Below are 22,016 nucleotides of genomic sequence, written 5' to 3'. Positions count from 1 at the left end.
AAAAATATTATAGCAAATACTGTGAAAATGTCCTTGTTCCGTTAAACATCATTTAGGAAATATTTGAAAAATAAATAATAATTTTGACTTTGACTGACAAAAATGGGTGTTGTTGAATAGTTTTAGGACAACTTTGATTAAATGTTTTTAACCACTTTAAATGCTGTCTACTGTATATTTACACACATTTAAAATAATAATTATAATACTAAATGCAAATGTATTAATAATAATGATTTTAATAATAATAACAATAATAATGATAACAATAATGATAATAATAATAATAATAGTAATAATAATGATAATTATGATAATAATAACATTAATGATAATAATAATATTAATAATAATATTAATAATAATAATAATAGTAGTAGTAGTAGTAGTAGTATAACAAAGAGAAACTTGTATTTTTCAGATTTTACCTCATGATTAGAAGGAGCTTTCTCATAATTATGATGATCTCATAATTTTTTGATTTTTAATCTAAACAAGAATTTTTATATTAACGGTTTAGTATCTTGTAAAACTGAACAAGCTTTTTTATAGTAATGTCAATATTTCATAATATTGATAATCCTTCTCTTAATTATGAATACTTTATGTAGATATGCACAAAGAAACTTGGTGTTATTGTGGTACACTACTGACATCCACTGGTCAAACACATATTAATACTGCATGAGAACAGGAAATGTGGCATGCAATTGTTTCTTTTCAAATAAAGACTGAATCTATATCGCCATTATAGCATTAAAATAGATTATTGTTAGAGTTTCATAACATAATATACTTGTGTATCAAGTCTGTAACAACAGATAGGACTGGAATATTTGCATATGAATAAAGAATACATCTGCTGTGTACAGACATCTTTTCAGAAGCACTTTACATTATACACTGCAAATGCCTTCAAGACTTATTTCTTTATGTCTGTTTGAAAGAAGCCATTTCTGAGAGAGATTAGGCCTGTTACATTCTTCTGCCTTTATATTGTAGATAAAAACTAATGTACTGGGAGATGATTAAACCAACATGTAATACATCAAGTTTAAGTTGAGCTTTATTGGCATTCCCCTATGTGTGGACATACAGAGGAACGAAATGTGATGTCTCGCAGGACAACAGTGCTACATAATTCATCATAAAACAAACACAACACTGGACATAAGAGCTAGGTTTTTAAAACCTGTACACAACTTACATATTTTGTAAGATACTTAACTATACACTTTAAAAAATATCGTTATCATTGATTCATTCTTTAATTTTCTTATCGGCTTTATTAATTCGGGGTCGCCACAGCGGAATGAACCACCAACTCATCCAGCGGATGCCCTTCCAGCCGCAAACCATTTCTGGGAAAAAATATTGTTATACAAAACAAAAAAATTGAAGCAACAGCTTGCATTAATATATTCAAGTTCAAAACAACATCAAACAAAATGAGGTTCAGACAACAAACTTTTTTATGTTAGCCAAATCTTTTCCTCTTCAATTAGAGGCATTTGTACATAGCAAAAACCTCAATTTTTTAAGTTGAGTTCTCAAAAAAATAAGTTGTTACAGTTTTTTTTTTAATTGAAAACAAATCCTGTGATATGTATGTAATTACATGCATATTTTCAAGTTTAGAACCTCAAATAAATTAATACATTTTTGTTTGTTTTCAAATTAACTGTTCGTGCTTGTAAGAAACACATTTAACAACAACATTTTTGTTTTTCGTTTTTTTTTTTTGTATTAAACCACAGGTTTGTATTGTTTTACAAAACAAAAACATGTACTGTCCCATATTATCAGTATAAAAAAAAAAGCATCAGTGTGGACTTAAAAATACAAAACAACTCCATTAGTATGGAAAAATGTCTTTGGGTTGCTACAAGTTAAATATTGTTTATAGTAACAGACAGATATATTTACCTTTAAATTAGCCGCATTTTAGATTTATGTAATTATAAATATTTTCATGTTTTGAAAACTATTCTGGCAGCTTAAAAGTTTTAATCTAAGTTACAATAATGTATTAAACTATGTAGTGGTTACAGACCTCTTGAGTTATTTTTTAGAGTGTACACATAAGACGAGGCTATACAGTACTTTTACTTGAACAATGATTATACCAACATGCCAATGCATAAAGGTGCATCTCAATACATTATAATTTGATCAAAAATTGAGTATTATCAGGGTTGAGTGCTGTACATGCTCATACTTTTCAGTAGTCCGACATTTCTGTGCTAATTTTTTTTTTATTATTGGTCTTATAATATTTAAATTTTCAGACAGTCATGTTTAAAATCATTTTAGTCATTTCATTAGCTGGTAAAGTTGCAATGTATGTCCTGGTCCTTCAAATTAGGGGTTTAGTATTGGGCTAACAACTCACCTCATGAAAACTAGGAAACAAAGTTTAAAAAACACCAATATGGTGCGGCCAAAATATCAACTTTGGTACACACAGTTTACCAAACCGGTACAAGCCAGAAGTTTACATATAGTGCATAAAAGGCACATAACCATTAAAATAAATAAATATATAAAAATCAGATGTTAATGTGACTAAACGTTTTGTCTTTTAGGTAAGTTAGAAATATTAAATTTGCTTCTGTAATGCATAATAGAACAATAAGGAGAGAAAAAGTGTTATAACTTTTCTTGAAAAGTCAAGTTTACACACAATAAGATTATTCTGCCTCTGAAAAAGCTCAGATGATGGTCCAGGTTTTGGAAGTTTCTGATTGGCTAATTGACAACATTTGAGTTAATTGAAGGCACAACTGTAGAATAGTATTTAAGAAAAACCTCAAACACACTGCTTCCTTGTATGACAGCATGGGAAAATCAACAAGCCAGAATCAACAAAAAAACCCAATTAGCTAAATTACACTGTGAAAAAGACTCATTTTTGGAGACATGTCCTGTGGTCTGATGGAACTAAGATTGAACTGTTTGGCCCTAAAGACCAGTGATATATTTGGAGGACAAATGGGAAAGCTTACAAGCCTAGGAACACCATCCCAACTGTGAAGTATGGGGGCGGCAGCATCATGTTGTGGGGCTGTTTTGCTGCAGGAGGGACTGGTCCACTTCACAGCATAGAAGGCATCATGAAGAAAGAACATAATGTAGAAATACTGAAGCAACATCTCAAGACATCAGCCAGGAAATTACAACTTGGCCACAAATGGGTCTTCCAAACAGACCATGACCCTAAGTATACAGCCAGATTAGTTTAAATGTGCTTTAAGAACAACGGAGCGAATGTTTTGGAGTGGCCATCACAAAGCCCTGATCTCAATACTATAGAAAATTTGTGGGCAGAGTTGAAAAAGCTTGTACAAGCAAGACAGCCAACAAATCTGACTCAGTTACACCAATTCTGTAAGGAGGAATGGGCCAAAATTCTTTCAAACTATTGTGAGAAGCTTGTAGAAGGAAAACCAAAACATTTGACCAAAGTTATACAGTTTAAAAGCAAAGCTAAAAAAATATACCAAGGAAATGTGTGTAAACTTTTGACTGTCTAGAAATTAATAAACAATTCTCTAAAAATAAATTATCGAATCATTCTGGCATTTAGCAAATGTAAATGATTTAGGGAATCTTAAAATAGTAAATGTTTATGATTTACCATCAGACATTTTTTTTAAAAAATGGTTATGTTCCTTTTTTTAGAGTGTATGTAAACTTCTGGTTTTAACTGTAAGTACATGCATTTGTTGAAAACTTGACATTACCAAGACAAAATACTTCCATCTCAAACTATGTCATTTTGCATTTAAAAATACGTAACTAGGCAAATGATATTTAAGTTGTCATAAGCATGCATAAAATAATCTTCAGATTCACAAAAAGTCATGATTATAACGGGCTCATGACAGTCTAATGAACACCCCAGCAAATAAAGTGTTACCAATTATACTCATAAACCAATTTCGTGCAATACTGACAACGTATTCATGTTGATCTTCTTTACAGCAAAAGAAGAAGAAAGAGTCTTTGCTAAAAAAGAACAACACCTACACCGCTGCCACGGCAACAGCTTTTGCTCCGAACATTGCCAGAGACCCTGGTTTGGCAACCATTGCTAAAAGTGCCCCCCCACCCCCAACCGAGCCCAAGGAAGAGCCAAAACCCAAACCTCCAGAGGCCAAGAAGACCTTCAACAGCGTGAGCAAGATCGATAGGATCGCCAGAATAGCTTTCCCACTGCTATTCGGAACCTTTAACTTGGTGTATTGGGCAACTTACTTGAATAAAAAACCCAAATTACAGGGTATGAACCTACAACCACACTAATTCTATCTCCTCCGTTTTCCCTTTTACTTTCTCTTTGTTTTCATACGTTTCTAACACACAAAAAAAGGCGAAAAGAAACAATTTGTTTCAACGATAGTCAAGTTCCCACTTTCAAGTGTGTGTAATGTAAAATGTAACATACCGTATCTTCCTATATGATAAAAAAAAGAGGGACGTATATGCATACAGACACAGTATATCACACCTGAGAAAACGCTACTCCGCAGATGCACATAGAACAATAGTTTTAAACTCTCTTCCTAAAGGAATAGTTCACCCAGAAAAGATTCGAAACTTCTCGTCGTGTTCCAATCCTCTTGTAGAACACACAATGACAAACGTTCTTACTTTTTTTCTAAGACAGCAGTTTAATGGCCGTGTCTGTAAAGGTCAAACATACTAACAAGCAACATAAAGTGAAAGTCGTCCTTTATTCCAAGCCTTCTGCAGTCCTGTTCTTCACATACAGTAAGGCATCAGAATATAGATCTTATATAAATAGTTTTTTATGCATGTTTGTAGTCTTTTTTTAAATTAATTTAATAAATTCTTCGGACATATGTGGTGACTGTGTTGATGTATATGTAAAAATGTGTCACTTTTTGTGTTAAAGAAAAAACTACAGTTAAATACATTTTGGGTGAACTATTCTTTTACGATGTTTATTTCAGCATTGCGATGTGTTTTGTTTTAATTTTTTTGCATTACATTAGCAATGCACAGGGAATACGTTTGCATGGGCGAAGCTTTTCGGGATCCAGTCAACAGCTGGATTCTAACAGTCATGTGTTTTTGTTTTTATTTCTGTTTTCTTCAGCCTGTGTTTTGGATCTTACGTTATTTGACCTTGTATTCTACTAGGGTTCCATTAACAGCAATAAAACATGTCTCAGTGGGAAGAAAAAAAACGACAACAACAAAACAATCATTTACTCATGGATACAAAAATTGTAGAGAACGTTTGAAAAAAAAGTACAAGAACAATGTGTATATCATAAAGCATTCTATTTATTTTGTTTTCATGTAAATATTATAAAGTGTTAGAGATGTCGATAGTCATTTTAAGCTTTGCTAAATGTAACTACAAGGTACAAACTCAGTGTCTGACAGAGAGAGAGAGAAAGAGTGCAATTTGTTCCGACTTGTATGGAAAATTGGGTCAATTTTCAAGATTCTCTAAACAATTTGTTTGGATTATTTATTTTTCGTATAAAATTGTTGATACATTAAACCAGTATGTTTATAAAGGAAGGGATAGCATAGATGCTTAGAAAGAATGTAAACCTCTCAGTCTCAGTGTTGGAATGCAATTTTATATAGTTAGCACTAAAAACATACTCTTTATTCATTATTTTAGTAGAGGGTTTTAAAACAAATTTGTGGCTGGTGCACATGATACATAGAAACGATGGCACTCGGGGAATCCAATGCTATCTCGCGCCAATTAGTAACTTTTAGATTTATTGGCTAGTTCGTATAAATTTGTACGATCTCATTTGTACGATTAAGTATGGTTTGCCCATTTCCTAATGATGGTTTAGGGGCGGGGTTTGATGCCACGCCTTTTTTTTTTTAAATCATACGTTCGTACGAATTAGCCTCTAAACTGACGAAACGTAAAAGATATTTACGTTTCATTGTGAGATCAGGGGTGCGTTTCCCAAACAACGAAGTAACTCACGGCTGAACTATCATAGTACGATGCATTGTTTGGGAGGAGAACAATAAAGTGACGAGTGTTTCCCAAAACCGTAGTTTCTCTGTCGCAGATCTATCGTTTATACCACGTTAGTTACAATGTAAAACACCCATAATGATGCTCTAAACGGGGTGAAGTAACAACTTCTATACATTTAAAATAAAATCCAATATTACTTTTGGTAAAAACATGCACTCGCTTTTTATATTAATTGAATGTTTCCTTTACAAATATTATTGAGAACATTACATATGCTATTCTAAATTAGCATAAAAACACTTACAAAAGCTAACACTTATTGTAATATCATATATAAATAAATAAATAAATAAATAAATAAATAAATAAATAAATAAATAAATTAATTAATTAATTAATTAATTAATTAATTAATTAATTAATTAATTAATTATGAGACAATTGAATAAGACATTAAATTTAATATTTATAATTTATTAGGAAATGAAAAAATTCTGCTTTAATAGAAAACTATGACTGTAACAACGGAACTTGCAACCTTGTCTAACTTAAGTTGGCTAACGATGGTTTTCGGAAACGCACCCCTGGCTGGGTAATCACTTATGTGCTGCTACTCGCTAGCATCACTGCAGTGTGAGCAAATAAGAGTAGATCAAAAGTAGTGCCTTGTATATATTTGCAAGTCGAAGGGGTGCTTTCTTAGAAAGCGCTCTTCTTGTTTGTTTTAATTAGACGGGCAACCTTTCAAAAATATCACTGAGGGAAAGTATCAGCCACACTGCCTTTTTGTCTCACATGCCATAGTGAAAATATAACCATACTCCATTACAGACATGTTTGTCACTGCTTGTTAATGAAAACTAAAAGAAAACATGTCTAGGTATTAGCCATGTACGTGAATACACTGTTCAACATTTAAAACAAACAAAAAAAAGAAGAAACATGTCTTGTAGTGCTATAACAATGCCAAAATTTTTTATGTTTGTGGCATGTCAGTTGCTCAAGCACCTATTGAAAAGAAACCAAACTTATAAAGGATTAACGTCTCTATTTTTGGACTGAGAGAAAAAACAAAAGTTCTCTGAAACGAGGAACTTTGACATTATCATACTTTACTTTGATGTAGCAATATAGATTAGCAAGGGCTTTTATGTGGTCGAAATGATAAAAGGCACACCGTTATGATCGATTTGAGTTGCAATTGACATGTTTATGTGTATCTAAAATGTAAGAAACTCCTCTGTTTGGTCAGTTTATGTCTCTAAAATGCTTTTTTTCTTTCATTTTTTTAAAATGATGTACACAATTTTTAAATTTGTATGTTTTTTGGAGGGTATGCGCAACTGGAAGGAGAAGGATATCAGTGTAACGTTACCCAATTTATTTTATTCGATGACCTTGACAAAGACCTTTTTGATAGTATGAGTTTGTGCCAGATGGAGTAAAGACTGACGGTTTACTCTGGGATATGTGTGAAAACCAACGCAATCTCACAGCAATTCGTAACTTTTAAAGTTAGTGGCTAATTCGTATTGTTTTGTACGATTTCATTCGTACATTTCAGTAGGATATGCTCATGCCCCAGTGAGGGTTAGGGGTGGGCTTCACCTCCTTTTAAAAATCATACATTTTTTAATGAAAATGTATTTTGTATTAACTAGGGTTAAGAATGGGGTTTGTCGACATGTCTCCTTTTAAAAAATCGTACAAAATTGTATGAATTAGTTCGAAGTAGGGTTAGGGATACGTGTGCGGTTTGTCGACATGTTTCCTTTTAAAAATTGTATGAATTAGTACGAAGTAGGGTTAGGTGTGCGGTTTGTTAAAATGCCTCCTTTTAAAAATCGAACAAAATCGTATGAATTAGTACGAAGTAGGGTAAGGGATAGGTGTTCGGTTTGTCGACATGCCTCCTTTTAAAAATCGAATAAAATCGTATGAATTAGTTCGATGTAGGGTTAAGTGTGCGGTTTGTCGACATGCCTCCTTTTAAAAATCTTACAAAATTGTATGAGTTTATACGAAGTAGGGTTAGGTGTGTGGTTTGTCGACATGCCTCCTTTTAAAACTCGTACAAAATTGTATGAGTTTATACGAAGTAGGGTTAGGTGTGTGGTTTGTCGACATGCCTCCTTTTAAAACTCGAACAAAATCGTATGAATTAGTTCGAAGTAGGGTTAGGTGTGTGGTTTGTCGACATGCCTCCTTTTAAAAATCTAACAAAATCGTATGAATTAGTTTGAAGTAGGGTTAGGTGTGTGGTTTGTCGACATGCCTCCTTTTAAAAATCGTACAAAATTGTATGAGTTTATATGAAGTAGGGTTAGGTGTGTGGTTTGTTGACATGACTCCTTTTAAAAATCGAACAAAATTGTATGAATTAGTACGAAGTAGGGTAAGGGATAGGTGTTCGGTTTGTCGACATGGCTCCTTTTAAAAATCATATAAATTAGTACGAAGTAGGGTTAGGTGTGTGGTTTGTTGACCTGCCTCTTTTTAAAAATCGGGGAAAATTGTATGAATTGGTGCGAAGTAGGGTTATAAATAGGTGTGCGGTTTGTTGACATGCCTACTTTTAAAATTGTACATTTTCATAGAAATTAATTTGTATGAATAAGGGTTAGTGGTAGGGTGTGTTGACATGCCTTCTTTTTAAGTTCGTACATCTTCACATGAATGAAATCCTATAGGTTTGTTTGAATTAGGGTTAAGTGTGTGGTTGGTTGACATGCCCCCTTTTTGAAATCGAACGTCTTCATATGAATGAAATTGTATGAATTTGTTCGAATTAGGTTTAGAAGTGTGGGTTTGTTGACACTTGTCTTTTTAAAATCATGTGAATTTGTACGAATTAGGGTGAGGTGTGGTGTTTGTTGACATGCCTCCTTTGTAAAAATGTTACATTTTCATATGAAATTATAAGAATTTGTACGAATTAGGGTTAGGAGTGGGGTTTATTGACACGCCTCCTTTTAAAAATTGTACAAAATCATAAGAATTTGTTCCAATTAGGGTTAGGATTAGGTGCGGGGTTTGTTGACATGCCTCCTTTTTAAAATCGTACATCTTCCTATTAATGAAATCGTATGAATTTGTACGAATTAGGGTTGGGGGTGTGGGTTTGTTGACACCTCTTTTTAAAAATCATACAAAATTGTATGAATTTGTAAAAATTAGGGGCTAGGTTTGGGGTTATATGACACAACTTTATAAAAACGACATTATCCAAATAATGAAATTGTATGAATTTGTACGAATTAGGGTTATGTGTGGGGTTTGTTGACACACCTCCTCATGAAAATCGTGCAAAATCATATGAATTTGTACGAATTAGGGTTAGGCTCGGAGTTTGTTGACATGCCTCCTTATAAAAATCGCGCAAAATCATATGAATTTGTACAAATTAGGGTTAGGAGTGGGTTTTTTTTTGACATGCTTCCTTTTAAAAATCGCGCAAAATCATACAAATTTGTACGAATTAGGGTTAGGCTTGGAGTTTGTTGACATGCCTCCTTATAAAAATCGCTCAAAATCATATGAATTTGTACGGATTAGGGTTAGGCTTGGAGTTTGTTGACATGCCTCCTTATAAAAATCGCGCAAAATCATATGAATTTGTACGAATTAGGGTTAGGAGTGGTTTTTTTTGACATGCTTCCTTTTAAAAATCGAGCAAAATCATACGAATTTGTACGAATTAGGGTTAGGTGTGGGGTTTGTTGACATGCTTCCTTTTGAAAATCGCGCAAAATCATATGAATTTGTACGAATTAGGGTTAGGCGTGGGGTTTGTTGACATGCCTGCTTATAAAAATTGCGCAAAATCATACGAATTTGTACAAAATAAGATTAGGCGTGGGGTTGGTTGACATGCTTCCTTTTAAAACTTGTTTCATTTGATTGAAATCATATGAATTTGTACAAATAGGGGTTAGGCATGGGGTTTTTAAAAATCATACGTTTTCAAATCGTAAGAATTTGTTTGAATTAGGTTTACGTGTTGGGTTTGTTGACACCCCATTTTCACATGAATGAATTTGTACGAATTAGCCACTTTTCTGACAACACATACAATAGTTACGTTTCCCCGTGCGATTGTGTTGGTGAATACAGTATGCAAAGCACAGTCGTGGTTTCCTTTGGAGCCAGACTTGCGAATGCGGTAAAATATGTTCAGCTTAAAAAAATTGAGATTTCAGCTCAATATCTTGTATTGATGTTTAATATCATGTTAAACCAGTGACATACAGAGAGATTTACCCATGATGAGAACTTCTAAAGATGCAACATCTTATTTGTACCAACCTCTTGTTACGCATTTTGCACATTATAGGCATATTTAATATTTATGTAGTCAGCTTTGTGCTATGCAAGAATAGCTTGAACCATATTAATTAGCTCCTCACCCCTCCTCACTGTTGTTTTCAGTATAAATATATATATTGTACAAAGTCAGCGACAGAAACTGCGCACCCGTGGGACTGATGATGGGTGGCTCAGATTTGAAATAGTCCATTTCAAAGACATTGTAAAGCGGCAATAAGAAAAAGATGGATTAAAAAGAATAATTTAGTGTATTATGTCATGCACACAACAATGAATAGATACGTTTAGATTGTTCTGTTGCATCTAATACTATATTTTTGATGACCTGTGTTATGGATTAAGAATTTGTACTTTCATTTGTTTTATTATAGCATTTTATTTCAACAGATTGTGAAAGTGGTTTCATTTGGGGTTTCGCAATGGAGAAATCCATCACATACTGTAATTTAAACAATATATAAATATATATATATATAAATATATTTGTGCTTGGAAAGGAGTAACTACTGACTTTAAAGGATGGGCGTGTGCAAACATGTTCATAGGCACAAACAGCTGTGTGCACAAGTCCAGAGGTCATGTATGATTTATTCTGTACTGTACACTGGGAAATGGCTAATGTCTTTGTAAAGGTATGCTTTCTTAATGTTATGGCCCTGTAGAATTTGATTCTCTTCATTAGTCATACAATAAAAGAAAAAAGAAATCTATATATTTTGTCATTTTTGAAGCTATACATAATTATTGTTTAATCTTCATCTTTATTACAGTCATATTCACAGAAGTCTTCAGAAAATGTAAGACATTGGCTGCATCTAAAATCGCCTACTACTCAAGTAGGTACATTTGGATTAGAATTTACTACACGACCATTAGAAAAGTATATTCTGTATAGTATGAAGTGAGGAGTAATAAAAATCCAAAGTACTACATCCACCACTTGTCATTATCATTTGTCATATTTACCCACATCAATTGCATCACTTCCCTCATAAGCTGCGTTCCAAATGGAACACTATGCACTATGTACTTACACACTTAACAGCATAGTACATGAAAAGTTGAAGTCAGAATTATTAGCCCCCCTTTTTTTTTTCTATTTTAAGTGAAAATAGTGTATATAATAGTGTATTTAAACAAGATGCAAAAACTTGCATGGAGCATTTGGAGTGTATGCTTTACTAAACAGATAGATTTTTAATCTAGTTTTGAACTGCAAGAGTGTGTCTGAGCCTCTGACATTATCAGGAAGGCTATTCCAGAGTTTAGGAGCCATAAATTAAAAGGCTCGACCTCCTTTACTCGACTTTGCTATTGTGGGTACTACCAGAAGCCCTGAGTTTTGAGATCTTGAATGGCGGGTTGGATTGTAGTGAGACAGAAGGTTGGCTAGATAAACAAGAGCTAGATTATTTAAAGCTTTATACTGTAGATAAATACGAAACTTAACAGGCAACCAGTGTAAGGAGGATTAAATTAGGATCATGTGATCATATTTTCTAGACGTGGTAAGAAATCTGGCAGCTGCATTTTGTTAGTTTGTTAATAGAGGATGCTGGGCAACCAGCGAACAGAGCATTGCAGTAATCCAGCCTAGAGCTCATAAAAGCATGGACTAGCTTTTCTGCATCTGAGATGGATAGCATACTTTGTAACTTAGCGATATTTCTCAGATGAAAGAAGGCTGTTTTGGTGACATGGGATATATGATTTTCAAAAGTTCAATTGCTGTCTAATACGACACCCAGATCTTTTATTGTAGAGCTAATGCTAACTTTGTATCTCTCTAATTGTAGGTTGAGTTGTGAGATCTGCTGTGTACAGGAGATTTGGTGCAATTAGGCTCTATAAATTGTAAACTTTCAAAGGAATAAAATCAGGGCCAACTAATGAACATTACAGTGTAAGTAGACTGTATAGTTTGGGTTAAGGTATCTACAGTTGGTACGGCTTGCTGCTGCATAAGATATTACCAAAACATGCATTTCTGATCACTGCTCTCCTAGTTTACAAAGTTTACTTTGGCTCTAAGGAAAGTTTACATAAAGGAATGCCAATGGTTGAAACTGAAATATTCATCGGAGGTTGCTAGAATATGTTTTAAAATTCTCTGAAAGATCCATTTGCTACTTGGATGCTGATCAAAAGCAGGACATTGCCGAATTGCTTAAAAGTTAAGCTGCTTTGTTTTGTTGATATCCCTTATGTACATTAAGCATTCAGCATGACATTACTCATTACATTACATTACATTACCTTTACTCGTAAAACACCATGTTTATCACTGTTCTGCAATTAAGAGAGAGGTAATGAAATCAAAAGTGGAAAACTTACAGAATAATTTTACAAAGCCAGGTCTGAGCACAATGTAGTTCTTCTTGTTTGCAGTCTAGAAACAAGATGGATCTGTCAGATTCTGTACTTATTTTAGTAAAGCAATTGCACTAACTGCGTCTGACTCTTTCCCACTGCAGTGTGTTGAACACTTTATTGACAATCTTGGAACTGTGTACTACATAACATAATTACATCTCTTTGAAGGATATTGGCAAGTTCCACTGATGCAACACCCTACTGATGTTGCAGCTTTTGTTACTGAAGATAATTTTGTGCAAATTTTGACAATGGCATTCAGTCTTTGTGTCATGGACTCATTATGATACATGTGCTCATGTGTTGTCCGCATTTTGAAAACAGCAGATCAGTTTTTATCAGTAGAAAAATGGACATTTTGATACTTCCCAGCAGGCACAGGATGTCAACATGACGTCAGATTGACGTTGTCATGCTGGATGGATGGTTATCTTTTATCGGTTTTATTCCAAACAATTCAATTAATCAAAGTGAGGAAGCAAGAGAGTGGTGCCAATGCTGTTAGCGATCTTTTTCAACAGCTTGTGATGTAAACATCTGATGTTAGAGGTCTCTCATATGGTTCATTATTGGGAACTTTAGCAGGTGAGTATACAGACAAACAATTCATCAGGTAAATGGCAGATCTTCTAGTAAACACCATATGAGAGTAATCACTTCCCTTGATAAGTGGGAAGAATCCGAAGACACATAAGGAACATCCTTGGAAGAAGAGGAGAAGAAGACAGAGGAGTAAAGGTGAGGACAACCATCTTACTGTAAAACTGGCAGAAGAATGGGAGAATGTGGTGAGCTTTTTATAGTGTCCTTGATGACGGGGAACAGGTCCAGGTGATTGGTGAGGGAGAACGATGATTGGGAGAGTATGAACGAGCCGTGGGTGTGATAGACATTGTACTCCAACGTCATGGGCCGCTGCATTTTAATTAGAAATTAATATCAGGTTGACATCAGAACCCAACATCAAACTCTAATGTCGGACAGACATTACATTTTGGTCAGTTTCAAATGCAACCTAAAAACAACAAAATATCAATGTCTAATGATGTTACAGCTTGACGTTCTGTGGATGTTACCAATATGATGTCTATCAGACATTGAATACGGTACCTGACGAATAAATGTCAGTATTTGATGTCAGCATGACATTGGTTTAAGATGTTAGCTCGAAGTTGGATTTTGGTCACTTTCCAACACAACCAAAAAAATCAACAAATTCAAGAGTTCACACTCAGCTGATGATTAATTATGAAGCTTGTTTGGCATGCTGGCTCGGGAAAGAGCCCTGAGCTCATAAGATCCTCGAGTCTGGGGCTCCCTCCTATTTGCAGGGCGAGAGGGGAGTTTGAGCTCAGGTAGGTCTCGAGAACTCCTCTGCTATTTATGGCTAATGACCAATCAGGAATTGCTACAGAGAGATATACTGCTGATTAAGGCCTCGTGCTACTGGTGCTAATTTGGTTTGGTCAATTCACCTATGTCGCAAGTTTTTGGACTGTGAAATGAAACTGAGGAACCCGGGGGTAACTCCGCACAGAAACGTTGAGTGGCCTGTTAGAGACTTGGACCAGTGACGTTTTTGCTGTGAAGCAACAGTGCTAACCACTGGGCCGCCATACTGCCCTATAGAGGAAAAGAAAGGAGGAGTAAGGATGCAAGGGGGGATTCTTCAAGCTGAAGATGACTGGGGTAAGGAATGCTGGTTATTTATAATAAGTTAGGAATCATTTGATTGTTTAATCATGCGTTAGCTAATGCGGGACAAGCAGCAGTTAATCATAACCACGTAATCCTCTTACGAAATTAGTTTATAAATAAACTTCATATATCAACGCCATTTCACATCGTTATTGGATGTCAAAATAACATCGTCCTTAGACACTGGTGACCTAAAACTTAATATTAACGTCTTACGATATTGTGTGCCTGCTGGGTTTTATACCTGCTGTATACCTGAATAAACCGGTGCTTTGTGCTTACACTTGGACAGAGCATATTTCATTATTAAGTATATTTTTCAAACATCTTTTGAAGGCTTCTCTAATAACTTAAAAAGTTAACTGTTACTTAGTGCTAAAGTGACCGCTGTCTTAAACTGTTCCTACTACCTGAATGGAACATCTGTGATTTTTAAAGAATGTACAGGTTTGAAAAAGCAACCCATTTAAAAACAATAAATCAAATCTCCTGAAAAAAAAGGTTTGAAAGCAAATTAAACAGAGTTATCTAAATTGACAACCAATTACACATAAACAGTTTAAAAAATCATGGGCAAGCAGGGTTCAAATCTTAGAACAAAAAGCATCATCAAGCAAAGGATTGGAGAAGATAGCAGACCAAGAGAAATAGTCCAGACAAACAAACAAGGTTAATAGAAGCCAGTAAAGAGTCAATCAATACAAACAGGGTCAAACACAGGCAGAGTAAACAGTGTAACAGTAACACACAGAACTGTATCCAAGGCAATCAAGACTTCACAAAGGACACAGGGTTTAAATAGTCTATGAAATGCACAACTGTTAGAAATCAGTCCTGGTATGAGGGTCAGTACCAGCAATATGGTACAATATTGTCCACACTCACCCACGACCTCTTCTTTGAGCCATCTCAGTCCAACCACGTACTGAATCTAGCTCCCCTGATGTCTGGAATCTTGGAGATCCCACACATGATACAGAATATTCAATTCAGCTTTATTTGTATAGCGCTTTTACAATGTAGATTGAGTCAAAGCAGCTTCACATAAATGGTCATAGTAACTGGATCAGGGTAGTTCCGTTTTTAGTGTTTAAGTTCAGTTCAGTTTAGCTCAGTTCAGTGTGGTTTGAAGTCATTACTGAGAGTCCAAACACTGAAGAGCACTTTTATGGGTGGAGAGCCTTGCACTCCTCTTTCTTTGCACTACTGGCAGGTTGGAAAAGGTGCATGAAAAGTGGAAGAAATACAGTAATTAGCAAGTGACTGGCAATATTATACAGGGTTTATAGCAGGGGTGTCCAAACTCAGTCCTGGAGGGCCGGTGTCCTGCAGATTTTAGCTCCAACTTGCCTCAACACACCTGCAAGGATGTTTCTAGAAACTCTAATAAGAGCTTGATTAGCTAGTCCAGGTGTGTCTCATTGGGGTTGGAACTAAACTTTGCAGGACAACGGCCCTCCAGGACCAAGTTTGGACATGCCTGATTTATAAGGACTTATATAATACAGGGTTTACTCAGAATTGAGCTTTTTTTCAGGGTGCAGGAGACAAATATCCAAAGTTGGTAGTCAAGATCACTCTCCAGGGAAATTTTGAGGACTTTAGTCAGTCACCTTTAGCCGTTTTTTCCCTTCTCATTGACTGGTGTTAATGGACAGAAGCTTGAATCAAAGTTTTCCTTTGTGTAAACCAGTCTTCAAAAAGGGGTACTTCTGAATGGTGACCAGATTTCCGAGATACAAATAATTTTTAGTTCAGAGGTCAAAATATTATTGAAATCTCACTTCAGATTATCTACAGCAGTGGTCACCAATCTCAGTCCTTGAGGGCCGGTGTCCCTGCAGGGTTTAGCTCCAACTTGCCTCAACACACCTGCCTGGATGTTTCAAGTATACCTTAGCTTGTTCAGGTGTGTTTGATTAGGGTTGAAGCTAAAATCTGCAGGACACCAGCCCTCCAGGAACAAGCTTGGTGACCCCTGATCTACATTATCTGTTAAAAAACATAGACAATATTTTTATATTTCTACTTTTATTTAAAACAAATCCAGTTTCAATGTAAACAGGCAGCCTTTATTTCGAATAAATAATGATTGTCTTCATCATACTGTAGTTGTGTTTAACAGAAAAAAAAAGTTTGCAGGATTAATAAGCGAAGAACTTGCCATGCTGTTAAGAAAGGACCTGTGTGAAAGGACAATGTCTGTTCAATGCTTTCACCTCCTCCACAAAAAGAATGTCGGGGTCAGGGGGATGTACAATGGGAGCAAAGGTGAAATGACACTTTAGATTGTTGAAGGATAGAGTAGTTGCCAATGACCTACTGAATTTAATTGTGCTTGTGGAGGCTGACCTGCTCAATCAGCTCTCAGACGTCCTGATTAACCATAATATAGATGCAGATGGCTCGATTTGCATGCGTTCAATGTTGTCAGCCGATTGGCTTGTTTGACTGAGGGGCCAGAGTAAGTGATCCACTCTTCTAGAGTGGATAAGGTTGTCAATACTAGTGGCCACATCAATAAACAAAGAAATAGGTGTCTGCCCTCTGACACGCAAGCTCAGATTGCAGGTCCATGTTCAATCCCTGATGAAACAGTAGCTTTAATTAACCTTCGACCCATACTGTTTGTGCAGCAAGAGTGGAGCATAATAAACTATGGTGTTCTTCCTTTGACAAAAGTGAGGAATATATTTCAATATGTCTCTCAAATGCTGAATAAAGTCTTTGAAAGAGAGGTGACCTATCTCCATTTTCATTTGAGTAAACAATTACCAGCCGCTTTATTAGGTACACTTGTCCGACTGCTTCTTAACACACATTTCTAACCAGCCAATCACATGGCAGCAACTCAATGTATTTAAGTATGTAGACATGGTCAAGACGATCTGCTGCAGTTCAAACCGAGCATCAGAATGGGGACGGAAGGTGGTTTAAGTCACTTTAAACAAGGCATGGTTGTTGGTGCCAGATGGGCTGGTCAGTATTTCAGAAACTGCTGATTTACTGGGATTTACACACACAACCATTTATAGGGTTTTACAGAAAATGGTCTGAAAAAGATAAAATATCAAGTGAGCGACAGTTCTTTGGGCACAAATGTCTTGTTGATGCCAGAGGTCAGAGGAGAATGGTCATATTGGTTCGAGCGGATAGAAAGACTACAGTAACTCAAATAACCACTCGTTACAACCGAGGTCAGCAGAAGAGCATCTCTGAACACACAACACATCGAACCTTGAACCATGTTTAAAGCAGCAGAAGATCATACCGGGTGCCACTCCTGTCAGCTAAGAACAGGAAACTGAGGCTACAGTTTGCATAGGCTCACCAAAATTGGACAATAAAAGATTGAAACATTTGGATGGTCGGGTCAGAATTTAGCATCACAACATGAAAGCATGGATCCATCCTGCCTTGTATCATTGGATCAGGCTGGTGGTGGTGGTGTAATGGTGTGGAGGATATTTTCATGGCACACTTTGTGCTCATTAGTACTAACTGATCATTGTGTCACAACCTACCTAAAGCAATGAATTCACATAAGGGGTGCTATCATACACCCGGCGCAATGTGGCGCAAGGCGCGGCGCAATAGTCTTTTGCTACTTTCAGTTCGGCGCAAGGGTCATTTTGAGTTGTTGTGCCACACTGTTTAAATGGCAAATGCATTTGTGCTAAATTGTGTGTCCATAGTCGTTCTGGTCTAAAAAAGCAGGCGTGTTTTGGCGCGTTGCTATTTTGAGAAACTGTAAATAGTCTGTTCTTTAGACCAGAACAAAGTCGGTCTATTGTCTGGCGCAAAGTGCGCCTGGCTTACACACTACACACAAGATATAGAGCAATACGCAAATATCTTTACATATGAAAACGATATAATATATTCAGGATATAATATATTAAGGATATATATATATAAATATAAGGATATATATATGATATAAATATAAATGATTAAAATATTACAAAACATTAATTTCTAGCATAGATGAATTTAAAAACCACTGCCTTCATACTTTCTTCATCTCGGGTTCATTCAATTTGCTTTTGTATAATGTAATTATTATTAGCAATATTATTTATTATATCCATATTTATATTTGTTTGATTAAAAACAAGCTTAGATTTGTCCACCTGTCAGGTTTTAGACCATATGGGTCATGGCAGGTGTATTTGGAAATAACTCAGTATTTTGACCACACTTTGTTATTATTGTTCATTTATTTGTTTGCTGGAAATTAGAACTGAATTTAGAAATAGTTTTGAAACAAATCTTTGCACTCAAAAAACGAAATTAATTATTTATAAGCTAATTGATGTCTGTGCGGGAAGATTTCCCTATCCACGAGAGCAAAAGCGAAAGCGAACTTACTTTACGTCAAAATGCACTTATGGCGCGACGCAGCTGGCTCTTAAAGGGAATGGGAGATGAGACTCTGGTTTATTCTCAAAACACACCTATAACTCATTAAGAAAATAAACTCAACCCTTTTAGACCATGCGCCACGGCGCAAAGCGGATTCTCCCGTTCTTAAATAAGCAAAAATGCGTTCTGACACGCCCTGAAAGCATTTGCGCCCTGCGTTTTGCGCTCTGTGCATGGACCGTCAAAATAGAGCCCAAGATGTTTTGACCATGATTTTGAGTGGTACTTTTCAGAATTTAGAAGCTGATCGAGATGAATCAATAGTCAAGAACACTAGTGTTAAGCTGGTCACTAAGGTAGCCCAGATACACAAAGATAGTAAAACACGATTTCACCAATTTCTCTGATAATGTGGTAAGTCATGTCCATTGTTATGTACAGTATGTGAATCCAGTGAGTGCCTAATAATTCATTGGACAGCTGCCCGAAAATTGTTGAATCTGTAACTGGTAAAGTAAGAACTTTGATGTTGCCGTATATCCTTCTTTTTATTGATTGATTGACTGACAGATTGATTCAGACCCTCAGTCGAGGCATATGGATGCACTGTACTCAGTCTGCACATCTTTAACTTCAGGTGCTGCACGACTTGGGTTTTCTCAAAAGCAGCTGAGGCACGCACAGTTGCATAATCACAGGACTCTTTCAGACAAGCCTTCGTGTGCTTACCTCATCTTTTCTAACCCTCCCCAGACCCTTCCTTGGTCATGATGCATGAGGAAGCAGAGGAGGGTTGTGGACGTGAGAGATGGTAGACAAATTTTACTATTACATAAATTCTGAACACTGCACACCTTGTAATAATTTAAGTATTTAATGATATCAACCCAATAAGAAGAAAATGGCAGTTTTTAGGGTGCTGAGCAAAGGAGCCAGTGTCCTTATTAAAAGCCGATCTGGGCCAGCTTTGGGGTGTTTTCTATAAAACTAATGGCGTGATTTTTCATCATCTTCTTTTTCCCTGATGTCTGCTTTAATATGGAAGACGGAGGGATTCAGAGGGTGACTGCTCCTGAAGCACATGGTTTGAGTAGTATTAAGTATTTAGAAATACATTTTAGAAACTTGCTTCTGCAAAACCACAGGACTGAATCAAAGACAACAATCTTTTTACAATCCTTCTAAAATTGTAATTTTATTAGTATTTTAAACAATTAATTTACTATATCTTCGTGATAGCAGCTCAATCGGATCACATGCTATTACTATCATCATCCCTCTATTAAAAACCGTTACAGGAATCTCAAGTTGGGGAAAGTCAGTTTGGGAGACAGAGATGATTTGAGGGAGGTTGCGGGAGATTGAGGGGTGGATTGCATCTTATCTGAAGAGTAGAGGGGGGGTTGTCTTGGGTGGAGGCATATGGTGGAGAGGGGAAGCTCAAAGTACTTGAGTATTTGAGACATGCGATGGAACGTGAGATTGACAGGCAGATCAGTGCAGCGGCAGCAGTAATGCAGTCAATGCACCCTTCCGTTGGGGTGAAGAAGAAGCTGAGCCGAAAGGCAAAGCTCTCGATTTACCAGTCAATCTACGTTCCTACTCTCACCTATGGACATGAGCTTTGGGTTATGACCGACAGGACAAGATCTCAGATGCTAGTGGCCAAAATATGTTTCCTTTGCAGGGTGAGAAGCTCTGTCACCTGGAAGGAGCTTGGAGTAAAGCCGCTGCTCCTCCACATCGAGAGAAGTCAGTTGAGGTGGCTTGGACTAATGTTTTGGATGCCCCCTGGCCGCCAACCTAGGGAGGTGTTCCGGGCACATCCCACAGGGAGGAGTCCTTCAGGAAGACCAAGGACACGCTGAAGGGACTATGTCTCACAGCTGGCCTGAGAATGCCTTGAGGATCGCCCTGGACGAGCTGGAGGAAGTGTCCGGGGAGAGAGAAGTCTGGGTTTCTCACTTGAGACTACTACCCCCACGAGTCAGCCCCCGGAAAAGCGGATGAAAATAAATAAATGAATGATAGCATCCCTAATAAATAATCTAATTAGTATTGTTCTAACTCTATCTCTCACTTGACTTAGTTCTTTGTATTGCATTCAGGGCCATCCCTGTTTATCTGGGGACCCTAAGCTGAATAATTTTGGTGCCCTATACCTCGCTTTAAATAGTGGAGAACTGCCATTGCAAACTAGTAATTGTAAACTGCATACAATCTAACTTTTAACCTGATTGTCCACAGACATTTTATTCCTTATTAAACACAATCAATGAAACAGAAAAGGTTTTCTTTCGATAATTATATGCTCACAAGTATTGTCAGTAAATGCAAATAGAAATGCTTTCAGCAAACAAACACCTCGGATCACCAATTATTAACAGTTAGGCAGGCCAAGGTCACTAACAACAACGATGCATACAGATTTCTGACAGTGCAAACTAATTAAAATAATTAAAAAGCAGTAAGAGTTAAGATGAAAAACATATAAAGGCAACACACAGGCAGGCAACAGAGCTAATGAAATGGTCTGAATAAGATGATAAACTACTTAGAATTAATATTGGAACGATTGAACAGGGTGTGATTATATTTACATACACTTTTAACAGAGTTTTATAGTGTATTTCTGCTCTGGTATAACCTGCTTCTCTACAACTGCATTTCATAACAGGAATTGCATGTCATATCTGACTGCTGAAATAATGTTTGAGGTTTCAGTGCTTTACTCAGTGTATTTCATTTAACATGGAAGCTATTTCATATTTGTTGGGCTGAAAGAGATATTGTAGTGCAACTGTAAATAACTTTTACCTCACTGCGGAAGCTGTTGCCGCATACATTTCCCCTCGGGGATGATATGACACTTTCAGAGGGCGGTGTGTCAAAGCAGCTCTTGATAAAAAGAGAATAGAAATATTCTTCCCATCATCGTATCCCTCTCAATATGCCATTAACCAGTTGTTCATTTTTTGAATACCTTGATGTTTATAAAGCAGGTTTACACAACAAAATAATGTAATGAGATGAAGAAAGGCTCTTTTTCAAATTCCTCCAGACTCCCTGCATTCCTTACATAATTGTAATGATTCATAAACAATGATTGTGTGTAATTAGCTGCAAAGTTATGTATATGAAGAGTTCAGATGCAAAAAATAAAAAATAAAAATAAAAAATCTCAATCGATAATGTCACCGACTCGGTCCCAGTCATTCCCCTCGCTGGCCAGCAGAGGTCACCATCCCCGGACTTCTAACCATTACATCAT

General features: G+C 36.2%; 2 protein-coding genes across 6 annotated transcripts in view; one reads left to right on the top strand and one right to left on the bottom strand.

Annotated features, from left to right (window-relative positions):
- gabra1 (gamma-aminobutyric acid type A receptor subunit alpha1) overlaps positions 1–5,265 on the top strand; it is a 50,926-nt gene extending 45,661 nt beyond the window's left edge. For 3 of the 4 annotated variants that reach the window (XM_009295687.5, XM_009295686.5, XM_009295685.5), the window contains exon 10: positions 3,985–5,265. In XM_009295687.5, the coding sequence (XP_009293962.1) occupies positions 3,985–4,305 (321 nt within the window). In that variant the 3' untranslated portion in view covers positions 4,306–5,265. 4 annotated transcript variants of the gene reach the window in all.
- Positions 1–22,016, bottom strand: part of sh3pxd2b (SH3 and PX domains 2B) — an 897,647-nt gene that overhangs the window by 812,385 nt on the left and 63,246 nt on the right. The window lies entirely within an intron of this gene.

This window comes from Danio rerio, chromosome 21 (assembly GCF_049306965.1).
Source record: "Danio rerio strain Tuebingen ecotype United States chromosome 21, GRCz12tu, whole genome shotgun sequence".
In the NCBI taxonomy this organism is placed as follows: Eukaryota; Metazoa; Chordata; class Actinopteri; order Cypriniformes; family Danionidae; genus Danio; species Danio rerio.
The sequence above is the reverse complement of the archived record's forward strand: the minus strand, read 5'-3'. Positions and strand labels throughout refer to the sequence as shown.